General features: G+C 38.3%; 1 protein-coding gene across 1 annotated transcript in view; it reads left to right on the top strand.

The window, feature by feature from the left end:
• Positions 1-16,588, top strand: part of Teh1 (tipE homolog 1 phospholipid transfer protein) — a 47,401-nt gene extending 30,813 nt beyond the window's left edge. Inside the window, exon 3 of the mRNA XM_076388885.1 lies at positions 16,500-16,588. Coding sequence (XP_076245000.1) covers positions 16,500-16,581 — 82 coding nt within the window. The 3' untranslated portion in view covers positions 16,582-16,588. The remainder of the gene's footprint in view (positions 1-16,499) is intronic.
• Positions 16,589-20,983: the final 4,395 nt, after the last annotated feature.

The raw sequence follows: 20,983 nt of genomic DNA, 5'->3' as shown, positions 1-20,983 counted from the left end.
TTGAGCGGAGGATTAAGCCTCCGCGGAGTACGACTTAACTGCAGCTCCTCGAAAGCGCCGTTTACTGAGCCGTTCCCACTCGCGAACGCCGAGAAAAAGAAAAAGACGGGGCGTGTACGCTTCTCTGGCTGATTCTAATAGCTCTCATTGAACCCCTGGGAGAGGGAGGAGAACGCGGGAGTAATTCCAGCGAGCAGGCCACAAACTCGGCGAGATCCGCTCTGAACATAGGGTTCCGCGTTCAGAAAAAGGTTAATGAACATTTTAAGGCCCTGTGAAACCTCCCAAGAAATGAACGATAAAGTTGTAAGGTGAAATGTTTAGAGAAAAGTCTTTTTCCTGTCTCTTGTTTGTGATAATGAGAAGATAGGTTCGAGGGATGTTTTCTAAAGCTGGCTCTGTACTACCTGTTATATAATTTTTTAGAAAATAGAAAAGATACATTAGTATAGTATTCTTCTTTCTGTTTCTCAAAACGTTGTATAACTTTGTTGAAATGTTAATGAACATGAATATTGCAACAATAAAAGATACAGCCTATGGCACTCGAGAAGAAATAATCAGCGATCAAAAATGAAAAATCATGCTCCGATGTTATAAATTTTTTGAAACATGTTAACTTACTAAACCAAATTTAAGCCAAAGCCATGTATATCAACCGTGGTTGCTAATGACCCTTGAGGGTAGATGCAACATTAAAAATTAAATAAAAAAAAAGAAAAAAAAAAAGAAATAATCTTTTAAACAGTGAAAGAATTCTCCATCTCGGTTCAGTAGTTTCAGAATTTATCCTAAAAAGTCGAAGTAACTTTACCTCTTTATACAATAGTATCTATATATAGATTGAAACACAACAAAAATATTAAACAAACGAAGACTAAAACAATTTCTCTCGCTTAACTGAATGGAAAAATGGAGAAAAAAGTGAACTCAAAGACTTCCTCATCTGTTGAAGGTTAAGGGGTGGAGTGTCCAGAAAGAGGAACAGAAAAATGCTCCCCGACTAGAAATCAGATTTTCTAGAGGCCAGGAGATCAAAGTTGAATCTGCCTTTTGTCATATGTCAGCTACGAAATTTTCCAGTCGAACTTTTATCGAATTTCACCGGTAGCGTGGTCGTCCTTCCATGGCGGAAGTTCTCTTATCCGTAAAGGAAACGAGACTTTACGGCGAAGCATGTGCCGTGATTTCGAAGATCTGTCCTTTAGAACTCCGTGTACACGTACAGGAACACGTATATGTACGATTCGTGCACGCGTGTGTAAGGTACACGTAATGGCGATATGATGTTTTAAGGGATATAGGTCAGGGATTCGTCGAATCCTCCATGCGAAGGTTTCCAGGCTGTTGTTCTATAGCGTGTTAACCTAAATTTTCCTACTGTCCTGTGCCTTTCGTCGGCTATCCGAATCTAGTTGCAAATGAGGTGTTTATTTCTGAAATATCTTGAATATGATTTCCTGGGGAAAATGAAAATTATGAGCTATGAACCTTTACCCTTATGCCAAGGTAGGGTCACTTAGAATTCAAATAGTGAAGCATTTCCAAGGCCTGGAATTTAGAAAATTGGAACAAATACAAATATAAAAAGACTTTAAAAATAATTTTTCTACCTACAAATTTTTATTTGTAATCTTTAGCTGGCGTATTACAATCATAGTATTTCTGTTATAGTAATTTAATTTTTAATGTCTGATGTGAAAAGGATTCAGAGATGATTTATGGAAATTATTAAACTGAAGAATTATTTTTCATCACATTATTCTGTAATATTGATATCATAGCTGAGCATTAATATTGATAGTGTATCTTTTTATAGATAGATACAAGTGTAAATTTTTCAATATCGACTTTAATGTGCATGTACTTAAAGGATGAATCTTGAAATATCGGCGACAGAAGAATTTAAAATTTATATCTTAATAACGACGATCTGTATCGAAAATGGTACAATAGATTCGTAGGTTTCAAAACGTTTCACAGCCATTTGAATGAAATATTGCAGTTTTAGTGGTTATAGCATTGGGTACTGTCTAGTAGATTTATTATAGTCAACTACCTTGGAGTAATAATCGATTGTGACTTGAAAAGAGAGAATGCTTTAAACGAGTACTGCATCAGAAGGTTGTTAGAAAGTAATTCTCGTAATTTCAGAGATAAAATTTTAAGCTGGCCAACTATAGTTATTACAGAATTATTAAATCTAATTTATAGATTTATTCTTAGGGAATTATACAGTACCAATTGTCAAATTTCTATTCGCCTGATTACGTTGACCTTCGAAAGTTGATCCGCATCTTTTTTCATAGTCTATCGATTCAGCCTGTCTTATATTTCTAACGCCGAAGGGTGACGAAGGTTATATTTATAGATAAGCGAGTTAATTTACATAACGTCGACCTTCGCGTTCCCCGAGACTCGGGTCCGTTTCTGCGTGAAAGAATTCGATATAATCGAATGTCGCATGCTTTGTAATTTCTGAGCCTCGTTCCGTGAATTCTCCAACGTTCCGTGTGGCGAAACAGAATCACAAAGAATTCTGTGGTCTCAATTTGGAGACATATTTAGAAAAACAAATTGTTCGTTTAACTCAATTTAACTTAATTCAATGAAAGGGGAAATACTTTTATAAAAACATTCAAAACTAAGAAATTGGGGATGTGGTTTTTTTGCTCCTCTCCAGAATATCTATACAACTATTCCTCATAATATAATTATTAAATACACCTTTTTGTATTCTAATTTTCAATATAATAAACCCTAAATTTTAGAAAGTATTTAATTCTTTCGATATTCTTTAAGAAATAACCACAAAAATACTTAAGTCTTCAGGATGATTAGAATTAGCAAAAATCATTGATAGGTAACACTAACACTAATCTCACCCTATCGTGTTATCACTAAATCATTATAAAAAGTTATCATTAAACGCGCGATATACCAAAGCCACGAGAGCAACGCAAAATGTCTCCATAGGATCGTCTTCTATACGTATCGCCAATCAACTGAAGCCGAAAACACGATCGATTCCGTCGAAAGAAAAAAAAATTGTCGCCCGTTGTTCCGGCCAGCTTCCAATCAATCAAACTCCATTGGCGCGTGCACCGACAACACAGCTATTGGTTTTAACACACGGTTAAAAATCGTTTGCGTCCGCCACCGCGCGAATTAATTTGCATAACGCGACGCCCCGCGGCGGCGACGTTCCGGAATAAATTTACAAAGCGATATGAGATTATGTAAATAGAGGAAATCCCATCCCCCTCGAGAGGTGGGGGTTGCCTCGAAGGCTGTCTCTCCTCCCCTAACCGCGACCACTGTGCGCGCCACTGTTCTTTCTCTGTCTCTCTCTGCCTCTCTGTCTGTCTGTGTGTCTCTGTCTCTGTCTGTCGCTTAATTTTCTCTCGAAACGCTAGTTAATCGACCCTGAATTACATGTTGCTAATGTTTCTTTTCAGAATCGAGTTATGTAAATTCTGCAACATACATATCGGCGATTAGAAACGGTCACTGTTAAACTCGGTGTGAGTATACACCAGCTCGGTGTGAGTATCACGTTTTGTGAGTTCGTTTTGTCTTTTTGTTTTGTTCCATCTTTTGTTGCCTTCTTTTTCGAAACTCGACGTGAACGAGTGGAGAAAGTCTCCCACGATCGATGTCAAGCTGAGGATCTTTCGAGAAGTGTGCGCAGCGTGTTTTCCTACTGGTTAGAGTGTTTAGATTGGTATTCTGCTTATTCTGAGAATGAATGGCTGGTCCATGGCTGCGTTTCGACTCTGAAACGTTTCCTTTTGGGATCGTGTTACCCTTTGCGCTCGTTGGACAGTGAGTTAGAAGGCTTTGAGCCTTCTTTGTCACTTTGTATTTTCGCTACGTTGATGAGGTTGCGATTACTTTGCAAGGGAAGCTGCCCTTTGAGACCTCGCTTCACGTGGGAGTTACATGACCGATTGGAATTCCTTTATTTGGTGAAGATTAATGTTAGACGAAAATGTCTGTGAAACTTTCACGTGATTTCAAATAAGTTTTCGAGAGAAATATGCAATTGTGAGGTGGAAGGGAAAACTGGTAAATTTGTAGATTATAAGACCCTATACTCTACTTCATTCTCAGGGTAAGTGGAATATGCTTTCAGAGTCAGACTTTATATGCTGAGGATACTGTGTTCTTGATACGTTCAGCGTTATTTTTATAACCTACAACTGGTATTTCAATTTTATAACTTTATTATAATTAATCGGCACAAATATCTAGTTTTTTAAATTTATTATTTTTCCAGAATGACATTTGAGTAACGTAGAACGTATTAATAACAGCATTTGTAATAACAGCACAATATTGTACATAAGTTAGGTAATATTTCTATAAGTAAAGTAAGCTGACTTGTTAACTGGATAGTAACTATAAGCTTTATTTTTGTGTTCAATCTAACTTGCTATTCAATACTGACTTTGATAAGGAAGCTTCTCAGCGATATAAAATAATATTATAATTATACAGTCAAGTCGTTAATTACTAATGAAATATATTTATACTCAGCGATCGTGTCTAATATATTGCAAGATTCCAAAGACAAGGAAGAAATTTTCTAACTTTCATAACATCATCGACACAAATCTTTCTCGCTTCTGCCATATCAAAAACAGTATGTAAAATTACTCATTTTATTGGTATATTTCATTAAGAAATCTGTCATGAGTCAAATACGAGTTCCTCTGAAGATTCGTTCAATAATTTATTGCTTACTGTTGACGAGAGCTTTCCTCTGTACGAGCGTGTTGTGTGTGTACTGCACCATCGATTAGCCATACATCGAGAATGGGAATACACTAGACACGTACACATGTATCTTTGTAAATCTAACGAACCGTGTACATCGAATCTTCGTCATCTCGACTGAACAAGAAATTAGTCTATGAGTCACACCTGTATAACTCATCTGTGCATTTCCTGTGAAGTACGTTCAATGGACCAATAGTTTGCTTAAGTGTGTATCCGTGTATCGGTCGTGCCAAAACTGCTCGAATCACAGATACAATTTGTTTTTCAGCTACTTCCATCGACATTGCCAAAACTCGTGCGACTAGCGACCACTGTGTTATCGGTAAGCGATCGGGATTATATTTCGACACTTCGACACGATTAAGTGAAAGAATTCGGGAGAGCACGTACGCACAGAAATTGTCCATTTTAGCTCTTTTGAGCGATACACTAACGCACTGGACACTTCTAACGATTAATTCGTACGACTATGAGAAGGGTTCGAAATTAGTTAGCTCGTTCAGTTATAGGAGGGACACCAACTGGTTATAGAGGATTGTAGATTATGCTGGATTTCTTATTCTGTGATAAGTTATGACAAGAGATGAAAATTATGGCAGTGGAATGACAGAACATGTGAAGCTAGCACTTGTTGGTGACCTTTAGAGGCTAGTTGGTCTTGTCCCGACTATAAAACTTGAGAAAAGAACCTTGTGGAATTTATTATACATATGTATGTATAGTATAGAAGTAAGAACGAACTTTTTAAAAAGCACGCAACTTGTAATTTTCAATGAAAGTACTGAATAATTATGCAGCTAAATTAGTTTCTTTTTTTTTTTGAAAATAGATTTCTTATCAACTCTTCTCTCGCCACACGATTACAAGTTGTGGGCTTGAAAAACCAGTTCTGTATAATACTTCCTACAAGGTTACAGTATTCATCCAAATCAACCTTGAGGGTGGTAGAATTTCATTCATATTTCTGATCAAGCTTAGCCTTCAAGAATAATATGAAAATACTATTGTATAATAAAAGTAGGCATTAAAGTTCCACGAAGAAGTTGTAAAACTACGCTTCAGGATAACAAGATTCAACGAATATTTAACCAAAGTATCTAGCCTACATCGAATAACGCTGATTTGATAACGTTTACAAGTCACTAGTCAGACTTAACAAGTTTCGAGCTTTTTCGACACATGCAACACTTCACGAAAATGAGGTCGTGTTCGTTCATCTATAACGGGGCCAACAGATAAATTGTACTAAAAACACTGACAACTCTATTTCGATGCTACTTTTCACTTTTCGAGCAAGTTTGCACTTATAACGAAAACGATTGATAAGAACCATAAACAGTTTCCATTTTTGTAATATTTAAATAACGTGCTGCGAGTAGATCAGCTGGCGAGGGAATACAGTCTTCCCTAATTACAGTCTCACCACGACGAACATATAGCGAGGGAAACACTTTAAATAATATATAATATACTGTTACCTCACTTTTGTTATAGCACAAAGGTTACAAATAAAGCTTATTTTTCTGAAATAATATCTACATACCAACAGATGTTGGAAAATGGTAATGAGCTCATAACGAGGGAATACTGTATACCGTGTTCGCCATCGATTTCATTAAGTTACTGGCACTCTCGTGCAATAAAATCGCAAGGACATGTGCACGACGTGTTCTTGCTGTGCTTCGCGTCGCTGCGAGACCCAATTCGATCCGAGCGCACAGGGAAAGGGATTATCGAGGCTCGTTTCCATTTTCTACGCGACAGATAGACTTCTCGCGATAAAGGGAGATGTGACGCCAGCTCAGGGTCAATGCCAGGGGTCTGACGAGATAAAACGATTTCGCGAGCGCAGAATACGTAGAGTGACAGATAGACTGCTCGAGAGATTATCTCCTCGAGCTTCCTCGGAAGCAGCGCGAAGCACAGTCGGAACACGGAACACCGTGAAAACGCGTGCTTCGCTTAAAAGTTCTCGCTGGAAGTTGGATATGCAAATCTCTGACGAGCTACGTTCCTGCAGGATCCCGTTTTCAGGGGTTGCGTCGGGGGAAGGGAGAGAATCCTCCGAGACTTCAGCGTACAGTAACGAAACTCGTATCGATGAAAGGCGTGCATACGATTGAACGGCTGTATGTAATTGTGTTGTTGAATGTAATAAAAGAATTGTACAGACATCACGTGTGATCAATCCAACTCATTTACTTTAGACAAGGGGGCTTTCTTGTGGTATCAGTTGTTACTTTTCACCTCTTCAAGAAGGCAACAAGTTCCCTCATATTTAGTATGAATAATTCAAAAGAAGGAATTAACTTAATTTTCCTCAATTTCAAAACATGCATTTCTGAACAGACTAAATTACTTTCTATCCCTGAAACTGGCTTTACAAAACCACGATTCGACTGGCAGCGATCGTTCTATGTGACTCGAGTCGATTCACAGGCAGAATACATCCAATAAGCATAGAGGGATATATCGATTCTATCCAGCGGCTTTTCGAGGCATCGAAGCACGCGGTTATCGCTGATTCTTTCATCGGGAATAAAAATCGCCTGGTTTCCGCGCCTGCATGGCCACACCGATAGGGGCGCGTACGCGCGAGGTCTGAGTCGGAGCTGATACGAGAGAAAAGGGGGACGTTCATTGTTCCGTCTTTTGTCTACGAGATTTCGCGACGCTTTTGTCTCGCGAATTGCCCCCTTATTGTTACCAGGAAACGGGAGGAACCGTTCTCGTCCCTTATTGACGTTGACTTAATGCTAGCCGACCTCATTTATATACGATAATGTCTACTTAAGAATTGTTCGGGGAGGATATATTGTGAGGACTCTTTTTAATGAAATTGAAATGCCGTGCTTTGGAACAGCTGGAACTATGTGCACTTCGACGCTATGCCCTATGGTCATTAAGATTACTGTTACAGAGATTATAGTTACAGTTACTGTTTTAAGGATTGAAGAATTTGGAGACTTTCAAAATTTGTATATTAAAATATTTCTAAATTTGAATATTAGAAATGTCGCCTAACGGAATGTTTAGAAATTTGATTATTGAAGTACTTGAACATTTGGAAGCATAAAAACGTGAAAACTTAAAGGTACAGAAACTAAGGAATTCGGAAAATTACAAATTTTTGAAAATTTGGAAAGTTAAAAGTTTGAAAGTTTGAAAATTTGAAAATTTAGATATTTGAAAATTTGAAAATTTAAATATTCAAAAATTTGAAAATTTGAAAATTTAAATATTCAAAAATTTGAGAATTTAAATATTTGAAAATTCGAAAATTCAAGAATTTTCGAAACTTTAAGAATTTAAAAATCTGAAATTCAGAAGACTTGAAAGTTCGAAAATACGAGGACTTTAAAACTTTGATACATAAAATTTAAAATACTTAAGCATTTGAAATCTGTCACGATTTTATTATAAATAATTACTCTATACTATCTCACCCCCCATTAGTAGAAGCTAACAGAGTATTTAATTGCATCTGACACTTTTTTCCCTCCCGGAAGAAGATAACCATAATAACACTTTGTCCCGCAGCTACTCAACGATTTACCCCGCATCCTGCTCGTTCTCATTCGCAAATTTCCCGTGTGCGTCCCGAATTTCCTCGATTTGTGAACCTTCCGAGGCCCCGCTTTGTCCTCGACGTCGTCAACGAGACAAGACAGTGCTCCTCTCTCTAATTTGATTCGAACCGACTCATCCCTCTGGACGTCTTACAAGCGCCTGTTAAAGCGCAAGAACGGTTATGTTTGAAAAATTTCCACGGCGATGGACCACTTTCGTTTCGCTGAATATTTATGAGACCGACGCGGGAGAGAGAAAGGTAAAGACAGAGGAAAAGTCAAAGCGTACCTTGGAGATTCTCGTCAGAAGCGACCCACGCAGACTGAATAAAACAAGGCAGTCGTGGCGCGATGCGATATCGAGTCTCACCTCATAATTTCTTGATAGAAGAAGTGGTGCCAAGGGGTCGGGGGTTGACGGTTATACTGGTATCGGATTCGCGAAATTAAAACAGGATGCTTTGGACTTATTTCCAACTGCCGACGGGAACGACCAGACTCGCTGATCCTCAACGAAATTGCCAATCTACACTTTCACTGATTGGGATCAAATATTAAACCGACTGAAGTTAAGGATGAACGAGGGAAAGGAAGAGATACTTTGTTGTGTAAGTGTTGGAAACTGAATATTGAATCGAAGCAAATTATTTGTTGATGGATGTTGATTTAGAAGTATTTGTATGGCTTGAATGGGGAATAAATAACTAAATAAATGATGAAGTAAATTCATGTAAAATGTAATCTTTTCTTCCTTCTGTGACTCGTGTAATTTTTTCTAGACTTGCAATTAGTGAGTCTATGGGTGTAAGAGTATTTCTTTAATAATTATACTATGTTCAATTTCAGGCAAAATATATATTTATATTTTAAAAATGACATTAATTAATATCATATTAAGTAAACCAAATTAATTATTTGTATGTTGCAAAAAAGTAATCGAAACCTCAGCAAACGAAGTACTATTAATTCAATTTTAATTAAAATTTCCAAACATGTAACATCTACTATATTGATAATTCTAACATTAACTTATTTTTTTACAGTACGAGCAATTAATCTCCCCACAAAATTTATTCGTGCATTCAAGCACACCAAATTAAATAAGCGATTTAACTCCAACTCTAAAAGACACCGGTAAATAGAAGACAATACGTCCATCAAAATTTCACGAACTTAATTAAACTTGTTGAATCGATGAAACTGGCATTCATTTACCCGAATCAAATGGACTGTCAGCGAAATCTTCATTTTCATTACGCGGTCTAAATAGCCACATGCCAGATACGCAATGGAACCAGAATGCTCTGTAATAGTTCCCGAAACAGATATTTCACTGAATATTCGGGATCACGTTAAATACTAGCGTAATACGAGACCTGTCGAAATTAATAACGCAAAGAGAGGTATGGCGCGGCTGTCGAGCTGGCGCACATCTGGACCAGGGTAAAGCTTTTAGCCTGGTAAATTTATTAGGATCACGCTAACCGAGGTACGGGCGCGGACAGAGGCGCACGCGCTTTCCTTCATTATTGCTGACCAGGAATAACTGGGATTCCTGTACATCGAATTCACCTCGAGCTTCTTAAATTCGACCTGTCACGCGAGCTTTCATGTTCTCGATCGTCGTGCGTGCGCGCGACGAAGGGCAAGGACAATCACCTTCTGGGATTCAAGTAGAATCGCACTTGAACTTCTGCTTGCTGAACTTTTTATCGCGAGCTGTTGGCATTCGCCACGAGGGGGAGGAAAACTTTGGAGAATTTTTTGCCCTGGTTGCTTCTTCGACCAGGGACAGAATGAGGGATGAACACCTGCGAGAATAGACTAGTGGAGCACGAGGGAAGTTTGGAGGCATCTGTTTAAGCAACGGCTGGCTTCTACCGACGTCACTTCGACGGAAGAGCAACAACGTGGATTTATGGCTCTAGTGGTCATTGAAGACCTAGCTGTAACCATTTGCCTGCGGCCTTCCCTCTGGGACCTGGTGGTCGATGCTCTGGAGACGTTCTTGCTACTGTCTATTCTTCTCTGCTTCCTTTTGTCTAGTTTTGTCTTTCTAGGTCTGGCTTTATTCACCTGAGCTTTGTTCCTGGCTGCTTTTTTCTTGTCTGTAGCGTTTTGCGTCTGTATCTCTTTCTCTCTGTTCCCCTCTAGTTATTCTATTTTCTTTCGTTTCTCCTCTTTCTTCCTGATTCTTCTATTCTTTTTACTCCAGTCACTCATTTTGCCTTTTTCTGGTTCCCCTTTCTTCTCTCTGTTCTTGGATACTGAAACTTTTCTTCTGTTGTCCTCCTGACCGTCTAACTTTGTTTGCCACTATTTAACCCTTAACTGGTAAGACAAGGATCCAGGAATTTTATTCTTTGGGACAAGTGACGACCTAATTTCTATTCACATAAAAACTTGCGAGTATTTATTCGATTTGATGCTTAACAATATCTTTAGAATGAGAGTCAGTTTTCAGACGTGTAGAATCAGCCTCACCTCTCATGATAAGGGATAACTTTACTTGCTTCTTAGCTTTAGGTAGATTATGTAGGCACGCACAGTGAGTTCTAAATCCTGCATTTAGGAGTTCAAGGATTTTGAACATATATTTCTGAAAATTCGGTTGCATTAAGGGACGATCGCTCTCGGAATTTCCGTGGGAAATCCGATAGATTAAGATAAGCTGGTTAGACGGAAGGCGAGAGCCCAGCTGAGGTACATGACCAATGGCTTGTACCTTGGTTTTCGTGTGAAATTGAACGTCGAATTTATAGTTCCACCTTTGCACATTATCGTTACTCGGGATTTGAATATGCACATGTTTCAACATATATTATTAGAGGAAATCGAATAATTAAATGTCGCTGGCAAGGAAGGTGCAGAAACAGATAGTCGCTAACATATTGCATAATATAATTATTCCATTCCTGCAATTTTTAAGGGTTCTCGTTTAAAACATGATTTCGAGATATTACTAGAAGAAAGAACTAAATATAAAGATAAAAGAGTTTGATAAAAATGCTTAGATACAATACCAGTGTAATACTAATATTAAATTGCAATAAAAGGAGTGAAATATTAAAAATTCTTAAATCCTTTAAATAATCCTTTTTGAAGAAACTAAAAGGACATCAGTGGGATACTATCGATCACGTCTATACAAATTTCAAATTTGTAGTTCATGGACCTTTGAAATTGGGAAGAATAGTCAATCACATTATTGATCTTGGAAACCACGTCATTGATATTTCAGGAGATATCACAAAGAAACATTTCCATACGAAAAATACTGAATCTGCAAACAGACATAAAGGATAAGGTTCTACATATAAACTGAAGAATTTCGAATCGTTTGCATAATCTCTACTGCATAAAATCCTTGCGATATCAATTCCTTACATAAGTAAACGTTTTCCCTACATATGATACCACAATTTTTCGATAACCCCGTCGTAGTTACCTATCGATACACAAGTACTTGATTTCGAACTCGGTTCGACGGGGGTTTAATCCTGTAGATGGATCCTGGTGGTCGTTAAACTCGGCTACGACCTTTTCAGAATGTCAGCGAACGTAGCAGACAGTTAACAGGGAAGAGAGGACAAATACGAGCCATCCCCTGCCTCCAGTGTCGCGTTTTGTATCCTCGACGGATCTGAAGTTATGATTACGAGCGACGGGGTGTCGAAGGATATAAATTTTAAGGTCGGTTCTCGTCGCGCGTTCGACTGAACCGCGATATTGGATCCGTTGGGTCATTTGGTCATGGCATTTAATAAGGCCTCTTGTGGACGACGCGGCTGTCTGAGAATTTGATTTCGACAAGGCCAATGACGACCCCTGCCCTTTGCTTTCGACCTCGTTTAGTTTCGAACGAAGCTTCTTATCCCTTTTCAATGTGGAAGGGGTTACATTACAAAGGGCACGATGCATTATAATGGTCTATGTTAAAACCACCGACCAGTAGTGAATATTTGTCTTTTGTTATACTTAGATAAGTGTGAATATGGCTGAGAAACTGAAAAGAAAAATTAAGAATGGATTCTTATAAAATTGAGTAATTTTTCTAAAAGCATTTTCAACTAAATTACCAATTTTCTTTTTAAGTCCAACGCAGTATTATTGCTATAATGTGTCGTAATTATTGACATCTTTACTGGCAGACCTTCTAAAGTTGTAATTACTAATATAGTTATAATTTTCACTTATTGCTTAGTTTCTAACTGTAGTTTCACTGAAAAGGTTAGAAGGATATCGGTTGAGCATGTTACAAAACACGTTTCTAGGAATCGCCAACAAATGTCATGTTTCTACTAGAAAAATTACTGCAAACGGTCCTCACCATTTGTTTCTTGGAATCAATAATACATGACGCCAGTTTGCTGATATAATAATGTTGACACGTAACTACAAGCCGCAGGGAATACAGCAAGACTATTTCCACAATCGATCTCTCGCGACAGTCACGAACGATTCGTTCCAACCTGGGTTAAATCGAAACTGTCGCTGTAATTACTCTTGCCGGTATCCTGCTGTGTGTTTACTAACATTTTTACTGCATGATATTGTGGAAGTACTAAGTGGAAAAAGAATCAATAGCACGATTTCGTTTCTCGTGCTTAGTGGAATTTCTATACGTGTATCAAAACTAATGTTTTGAAAGGGAATAGTATAAATTGGAACAAGTGCATTAGAAATGAATCTCATTCAATTATTCGATTAATAAAATAATAAGTTTCTGAATTCTGTACCTCACAGCCAGAACAACCCAAGTTCTCTTTTGTTATTTTTTAGTAGAGCCGAAAAAACGAATGCGATTACCCATTTATTAACATGGTATTCGAATATGCTATTAAATTGTCATAAGATATTCTAATTAATTAGTATATTAAACTTCCTTTCCTTAATTTCCTAAATAATTCGTTTACCGATGCGATCGCTCCCAGCTGTATCATGACACAATTGAAATTTTCAGTGTCCGATAATCCCAGAGAATCAAAATTTTATCGAACTGCACATCTCCTAATTTTATGTTTCCCCGTAGCGTAGTAAAAATTTAAATTAACAGAACGACCGTTTCAATGCCTCGCTGAAATTGCTTCCGCATCCCGTCGCTAATGGAATTTCTGTTCAAGCAGATCGATTATTAACCATTAATAGGTCATGCTGGATTTCCACAGGGCGCACAGTCTCCCACAATTCCCATTCTACCATCTCTTCGTTCTCTATTCTCTTCAACGTTTTCACGAGTCTCAATGATATTAACAATTGTCGAACGAAACGATATTCATTTAAAGAAGATATAGCAGATAACGAATTAATCGGTCCATATTTTTACAGATAATTTTTTAAATTTGGTTGTAGTTAAGGAGAGAATCCTAGCGAAAGATTCGTACGACTTAATAAGAGATACAGGGAGAATTGACACGGCCATGACCCTCGCTATCGATTCTATGGTATTGAGGTATATGCGCGGTCTGATCATAAACAGCCGTGACTACTGGCCATCTGCGCTCGACCTCCGACTACTTCTCGACTCGAAACGATTTTTTCGGGATCGTTGGATCGAGCTATGAAGTTTTACGAGTGGGATTGGCGTTATACCTTTCGACCATGAAATCAAGGAGTGTATCAAGGAGAAATTCGAAGATTAATCAATTTATAGAACGTGGAAATTGCGAATATGGCTCGGAGTTAAAATTTGTTTTAATTTTAAGTAAAATGTGTAGTGAAATTACGTTCATTTGGAATGTTTTCCTGGATCTTAAAAACAAATGATACTAATACAATACCCTTATGATTTAAGGGAGATATTTAATATTACTGTTAACAGGTTTAAAAGGGAATGTTTATATCAGTTGTCGAAATTTTGCTGTGTTATTTTAATTAAAGTGCCGTGGAAGGTGGCCAGTTTTTACATTTGGAAAAAATGCATCTCTTTAATATAATTTAAATCAATAAAATTTAAATGCAACACATTACATTCGTCTGATGAGAAAATATCGCATGTTTATCCTAATACTTTCATTCGTATATCCATTTCAATTCAATTCTATTTCAATAAAAAATCAATTTTAACTCACAAATAATCCAATTTACTCGTAATTCTCATTCGAACCCTCTTCGAAGGCGAATCAAGAGTAAAAGAATTCATTCGAACAACGCCCAGATCTGCTAACACCCTTCCATTTGTAACACGATATTGCTCCATCATTCCAGAAAGTCGAGTCGCAATAAAAATTGCGACTTCCACATAGAGAATGAGCCATGGACACAATTTCCGTGTGTAGACAGTAGACGACAAGCAACTAACTTAAAAATTCCAGCGCTCTTCGTAAACGAGGTCCAACACGCGACGCGACACTCGCGTTGTCTGACCATTATCAGGCCGTAACTACTGCGCGAGCTTGGTTGCCTCGCCCTGATACGATCGGTCTGCGGCTGCTGACAATGGTCCGCCCTGTATTCGCTGTTCTTTTCACCGCCCCGTCGATGTAGGTCATGGTAACATCATATTCAGAATTTTTTACAGCGCCGCCAGTGAATTGCTACCAACGTTTCTCTCCTTCCTCCGCCGCCTCTCCACCCACACACCACCCTCTGTCCTCTTTCCCCCAGTTCCTCGAGTCCTCTCTGTCATTCCCAGTAATCTTTCGCGGCATTATAAAATCCTTGCCCGCGACATGTGCATCCGTCCCGCACAAAGAAGCCATTGAACGCGCCTTATCGCGATGAAACGTTCAGATATGAATATGCAATATTCTTAGGACCCATACACCCACACGACGCGGCTGGCTGTCGTTCGCGCGCTGCGCCGATTTCCGTCGAAGCTTTCTCTATGCGCCTCGTCTCCCTCGAGCTCTGTCTCTCTCGATTCGACAATGGAGCCCCTTTTGTAGCGGTTTGGCGAGCTCTATTCTCCGCCCCTGGAGCGTAATCAGGAGTACCAATCCGCGGAATTCGGGTTGAAGCGTTTTTGAGGGACGACGAATGGATCGACAGAGATTCCAATGGATCACTCGCCTGGCCCAGGCTGCGACGAAAGTTAATTTTGGCCACGGCCACCGTGACTCCTCGCGGCCATTGTGCACACGTCGGGCTATCCAACCTGGATCCCTGGCATAGAAAATTATTCGCGTCTGCTGCGGCCATTGTTCGCGGAGATTGATCCTTTGAAAGGTGGATGGGAGAGACTGACGTAGCGTGAGACCAGTGGTCTTTTATGAGATGCGGCTCTTTGGCCAGTGGGTGGATTATTTGAGTCTCTTTTCGAGCGGATGGCGGTGGATCGGGGATTCCTTTTGGAGATCGATGAACGAGCTTTTCGAGGAGTTAGAGTTACATGCAATGCTTATAATTGCAGTTTTAATTACGGTTACATTACAGTATTTGAAATGAGATAATTATATTTTAGCCTGCTAAAGTTTGTCTAAATTTTCATGGAATGAATTTTGCAAACTCGTGTTTAAATTGAGTTTGATTATATGCTAGTGTATGTTTATGTTCGTTCAATATTGTGTAATGCTACATCGTGGCTGAAACTTTTTTAATTTTTGGCTCGCCAGTAATTGATACTAAAATAATAATGTAGATGATATTAAGCTCATAAATTATATACATACTATGCAATGCTGCAAACTATCGGAGTTTTACCCTTATACCTGCCACGTTATGTGAAAATAACTTTAGAGATTAATAAAGCTTCGAGAGGTTGAGGTACAGCATATTGTATTCTAAAGTTGTTAAATTTCATGTTGCGGAATTTAGAACGTTTCCTGTATCTTAGATACAGAATCCAATTTAAATGGGATACATTATCTATCTTTTTATTAAAACGAATCGCAAGGTTTCGTTAAAGAACTCAGTTGAAAAAAATGACAAGTTCAGATCTACACCAAGAAATAATTTCGTTAATTAAATTTGCATTTCTCATTATTTGTATGAAGTTTACAGTCGAAAGAAATGAAAAAGTATTTTTTGGTGCACCTTAAACTAGCATTTTTAATAAACATGTCTGGGAGGAGAACTCTAGTGTAACTTCTGGTGTAAATTGTAGTGTGACTTCATGCAATGGTAGAGACCACAAAGGGATAGTCTTCTTTTCTTTCCAAGCCTATCTATTGTCAACTTTTACAATAATCGTCTTTTTCTATTTTCCAGTGACCACTCAATAAGCAACCGCGTGGATCGTCGGGGTCATCATCTGCACTGCGAGTGCGGCGAGGTGACCAGGCCATTATGACGACGCGAGGAAACGGCCGAGAGTGCCCTGGCCACGTCACAGTCCGACTTCTAGGCCTAACACACTCTTTTCCGCGGTTCCCACCCTCGGCCGTTGTATCTCCTACCACTATCCATCTCGAGACCATCACACTTACGTCACACCCAACCCGATCCCCTTCACTTGCCACCCACCCATACGCATCATCGCCCACACATGTACAGAGAAACGTATGCAGCACAGTGGGTGAAACACCTGAACAGGTACAGACGAAAGAAAACGACGTTTCCAGTGGGAAATGTTCTTGGATACGCCACTAGACAGCATCGTCGAACGCGGAGAACGTAAGTCAAAATGTGGCCTATTCGAAGCTATCTTCCTTAATTACTACGCGACCGATATGTACACTATAGGTGTGTTTTATTACAGTATGATTTGCGTAAGAAGTCTTATCGTTTGCTCCTCCTTTAATAGTGGTCGAGGGATAAGCGTTCACTAAAACCTGAGAGATCGGTACTTCGAGAAATTGAGATTACACGAAGGTTGATGAAGGAATTTGATTTCTGAGCTACAGATACGGAGGTTGGAAGAATTATTAGTTTTATCTGAGGAATATAATAGCAAAGTTGTTGTATAAGGTCTTTAGTCTGAAAATATTGTAATTGAGTATTTGCAACTTTGTGTATATTCGTAACACTTTGTGGTAACGATCTAAGCTAATCATTTAATACAAAGTGGACATTGTCTAACTCTTATTATCCCAATGCAATATAAATAAAAGAATTCATTCAGTTGTAATACTAAATAAGAAACATAGCAATTTCTATTGCATCTCTAGGAAAAACAAAAATAACGTGGACCCTTAACTGATATAACGAAACACGTAACATTCATACTAATTCAGGTTTTAATATTGAATATGAACATTATCCATGGTTAGCAAAGTTTCAAAATTTGTGATTTTCCTATAGATCACTATTAACAACTTTTCATAACAAGACCACAGTGATCTTACTATACTATGTTATAATACTAACATCATGTCTATTAAGGTTAACTATGAGTCACAAGAACGTCTCAAAGACCGATACCCATCTACCACGAACCCAAATTTCGTAAGTCCCTCGTGTGGAAGCTGTCTCAAATTCCATTTTGCAAGCTTCCTCGCGGCGTTTCATGTCTCTGTCTATGGAGCAAAGCAATATCTTGCAGCAATGTTGCTACCACATGAATCATTGGCGCCAGGAGCATATTGGAGCAACAATTACGTTTGATATCTCGAAGAGCCTATATATACATAGATGTCACGGGGTAATCGATCGTTGCTCGCAGCGTCAGAAGGTCAGTATACTTCGCGAAGGAAATGTAAACAGAGGTTGTAACGATGTAACTTCATCGACGGAAGTTCCTTTCCAAAGGCTGATCGAAGTTCCGTTATTGAGAGGCTTTGGCCTAGGGCGATAAAAAGGTCTGGAAGGGATGGTTTTTCGACGACCGATTCCTTCAGGCGACGATAAAATTAGTTCCTTCACAGCCAATCGAATAGCCTGTGTTAGCCATTGATTCTGAATTCTCTTAATTAAGAAGATTTTGTCGTTTCGAGGCGACTAGGATGTAGAAAATTTGGGTTAATTTTGCTGCTATGGTGGAAATGGTTTTGAGGTGATTTAATTGGGATTATTTAGGAATAATAATGACTATCATAAGGAGCTCTCAAAGAGCTATGCTTACTTAAAGTCGAAATATCACTTCATCTAACAAAACTTCAGTTTACACAATTCTAACAATTGAATAAATTTCAATATTACATGAAGCACCGAGTTACATTCCAAAACAAAAGGTATAGGCTCTGATATAAATATTTCCAAGCTTCTCAATTATAAATATTCTATCCCATTTACAATTTCTATTAACAATATTGGAGCCTAAAAAGGAACCTAAACGTATACACATGTGTCGATATCCCTAAAAAAGCTAAAACCATTGCATCTATCTACAATAGCGATTCCACTAACGTTTTACCGCGCGATTCTCGACAAAGCCAAAATAAAAAAAAAAGAAGGAAAGAAGACTGGAGTTGCGCGTTGCATTCCAAATCGCAATTGGCACGTTATGGCGGGATGTTTTGGCGCAATTGGAGCGTCACGGTTTCGCTGGTCGGTTTCGGCGTGCATGGTCGAGCTCGGTCTAGAGGCGAATAATAAAAGACGAGAGCTTTTTTTTTTCGCTTACTCGCTATCGAAAGTTGCGGTATCGACAATCTCGAGCAGAACCGCGGGCTTCCCCGATTCTCCTCGCTCTTGGCAAGCTTCCACACACAGACACACGCGACCTCGCTGCCACGTAATATGCAAATGAACATAATCTCTAAAAGGTCGAGCGTCGAGACGGCGGAACCTTTTTTTTTCTCGTAGCGTGCACCGACTAGGATGCTCTCTGCCACGTGAATTTCGACGTGTATTTATAAAATGCGCTGGGAGATGTTCTTAAATGGTGATTACGTGAATTTTGCATAAGTAAATCGCGGTTCCTTTCGGTATAACGTAAGTTCATTAAGTAAATCGCAATTTTCTTAAGGAATAGCGAAATTTGTGGGAAGATCGCAAAATTGTTCAGTGAAACGCGATATTTTTAGCGAGTTGGTGAATTTTTTGAGCGAAGAGAAAATTTCGCGAACAAGTTGTAGAATTCGTGAGGTAAGCAGTGAAGTTTTTGAGCAAATAGTGGGTTCGTTAAGTAGATGGAGAATTTCTGCAAATATTTTTGATGAGCTGCAAATCCGTCGAGCAAACGATGGATTTATTTTGTAGAATGGAAATGCTTTAATAAATCGCGAAACTTGTTCACATGCATATACTAAAATAAAATTTCTGTTTTTATTACTATTTCCTTTAGCAATCGACAGATCTCTTTAATATTTTCTAAAGTGAACTGCCGCTGACTTTTAAATAATAACGAGCGATATAAATTTTGTATTACTCGATTCTTTCAACTGTGCGTGGTTCATTGTATGATTTATTAAAGACTTCCATTATTCTTTCATTGTTCAAGGATTTTTACGTCCCCTCGTCTCATTCATGTACTTTTTATAACACTACAGTCTCCTCGGCCAAGAATTCCCCGGAATAATTTCGAATGAATGGAATCATGAATGGAGCCAGAGACAGAGAAGGAGAGAAACGCTCGAGATATCAGGACGTGATAGCACAATTTTGTCTCAGAAACATCCTGGAAGATTACAGACCCTTGTAATAACGTTACCTCTGAAATATATTTTCTTGCTTCATAATCGCATCTTATATTCAATTTAAATATAAATAAATTTTGCTACTTTAAAATATTTAATATTCCAAATAATTCCCTCTACTAACCTTTAGCTGGTATATTCTAAATGTTTTAACATAATGTTATACGGTCACTGTGATTCTAGTAAAAAGAAAATTAATTTATAATGAAATCTAAAGAAATGATAATTTTTTATTTAAAATACTTTCACGTATTTTATGATTTTCGTATTACAAATTTTTCTTCGAAAGCCATTTTCACACACGTTTGTGACGATGAATGCATCTGAATTTATGTGCGAACGTGAGCAGAAAACAAACGCGATCAAATCGACCACTCCACGTTGCGTATGCGAATAGGACGATTAAGGCACCCAAAATTTCGCAAACGTTATACTATCGTTTGAAATGAAACACAGTTTGCCCGTGCTAAACGCCAAGTGAGATACTCAAACGATACCAGAGAGGAACTTCGTTGCGTCATCATGTATAGTAGAGTACGCCAATTTCGGAGGATCAAAATTCTCTTAAACTACCCAAGTTCACGAAAGGGAAGATAAGCACAGATGGGACAGAGTTGTCTAACTTCTTAGGTTTACCTTTCTAATTATACCGTGGAGAAGCATGGTGGATATAGACTTGACAAAGTGGTAAGAATATGCTCCTAATTGCATTGAGAGTTTAATTAATTCCATTTTGATTACGTTATTTTATGTGAAAAGTAAAATTGCTAAATACATTATCTGACAAAGTATAGGAAATGATGCCTATTTTTGGTGAACAACAATTTTGTATCATTCTTTCAATAATTTATACTCACAGTTAGTAAAAAAAACTAAATCAAAGTAACTTGAATGATTTGACAGAAAGTGGGTTACGAGGTTCTGTAATTTTTCGTTTAAAATGGAGCTCCGTAGTTGGGTTCCTTAAGTTTCCAATAAAATAAGTAAAGAAAATTTTCTTCGCCTAACATAGACAAACTGCCTTCATTTCGGGGATAAAAAGTCAGCGTCGATCGTGGAGTGTACATAGTAGATAGGAGGAGGCTATTAGAAATGGGACAAAAGTTAATCGATCGTTACAAGCATAGGACCGTCGACAGCCAATTTATTTTCCTGCCACTAGAAGGTCATTATTCC

This window comes from Calliopsis andreniformis, chromosome 12, assembly GCF_051401765.1.
Source record: "Calliopsis andreniformis isolate RMS-2024a chromosome 12, iyCalAndr_principal, whole genome shotgun sequence".
NCBI classification, from domain to species: domain Eukaryota; kingdom Metazoa; phylum Arthropoda; class Insecta; order Hymenoptera; family Andrenidae; genus Calliopsis; species Calliopsis andreniformis.
This window is presented reverse-complemented; position numbering and strand designations above follow the sequence as displayed.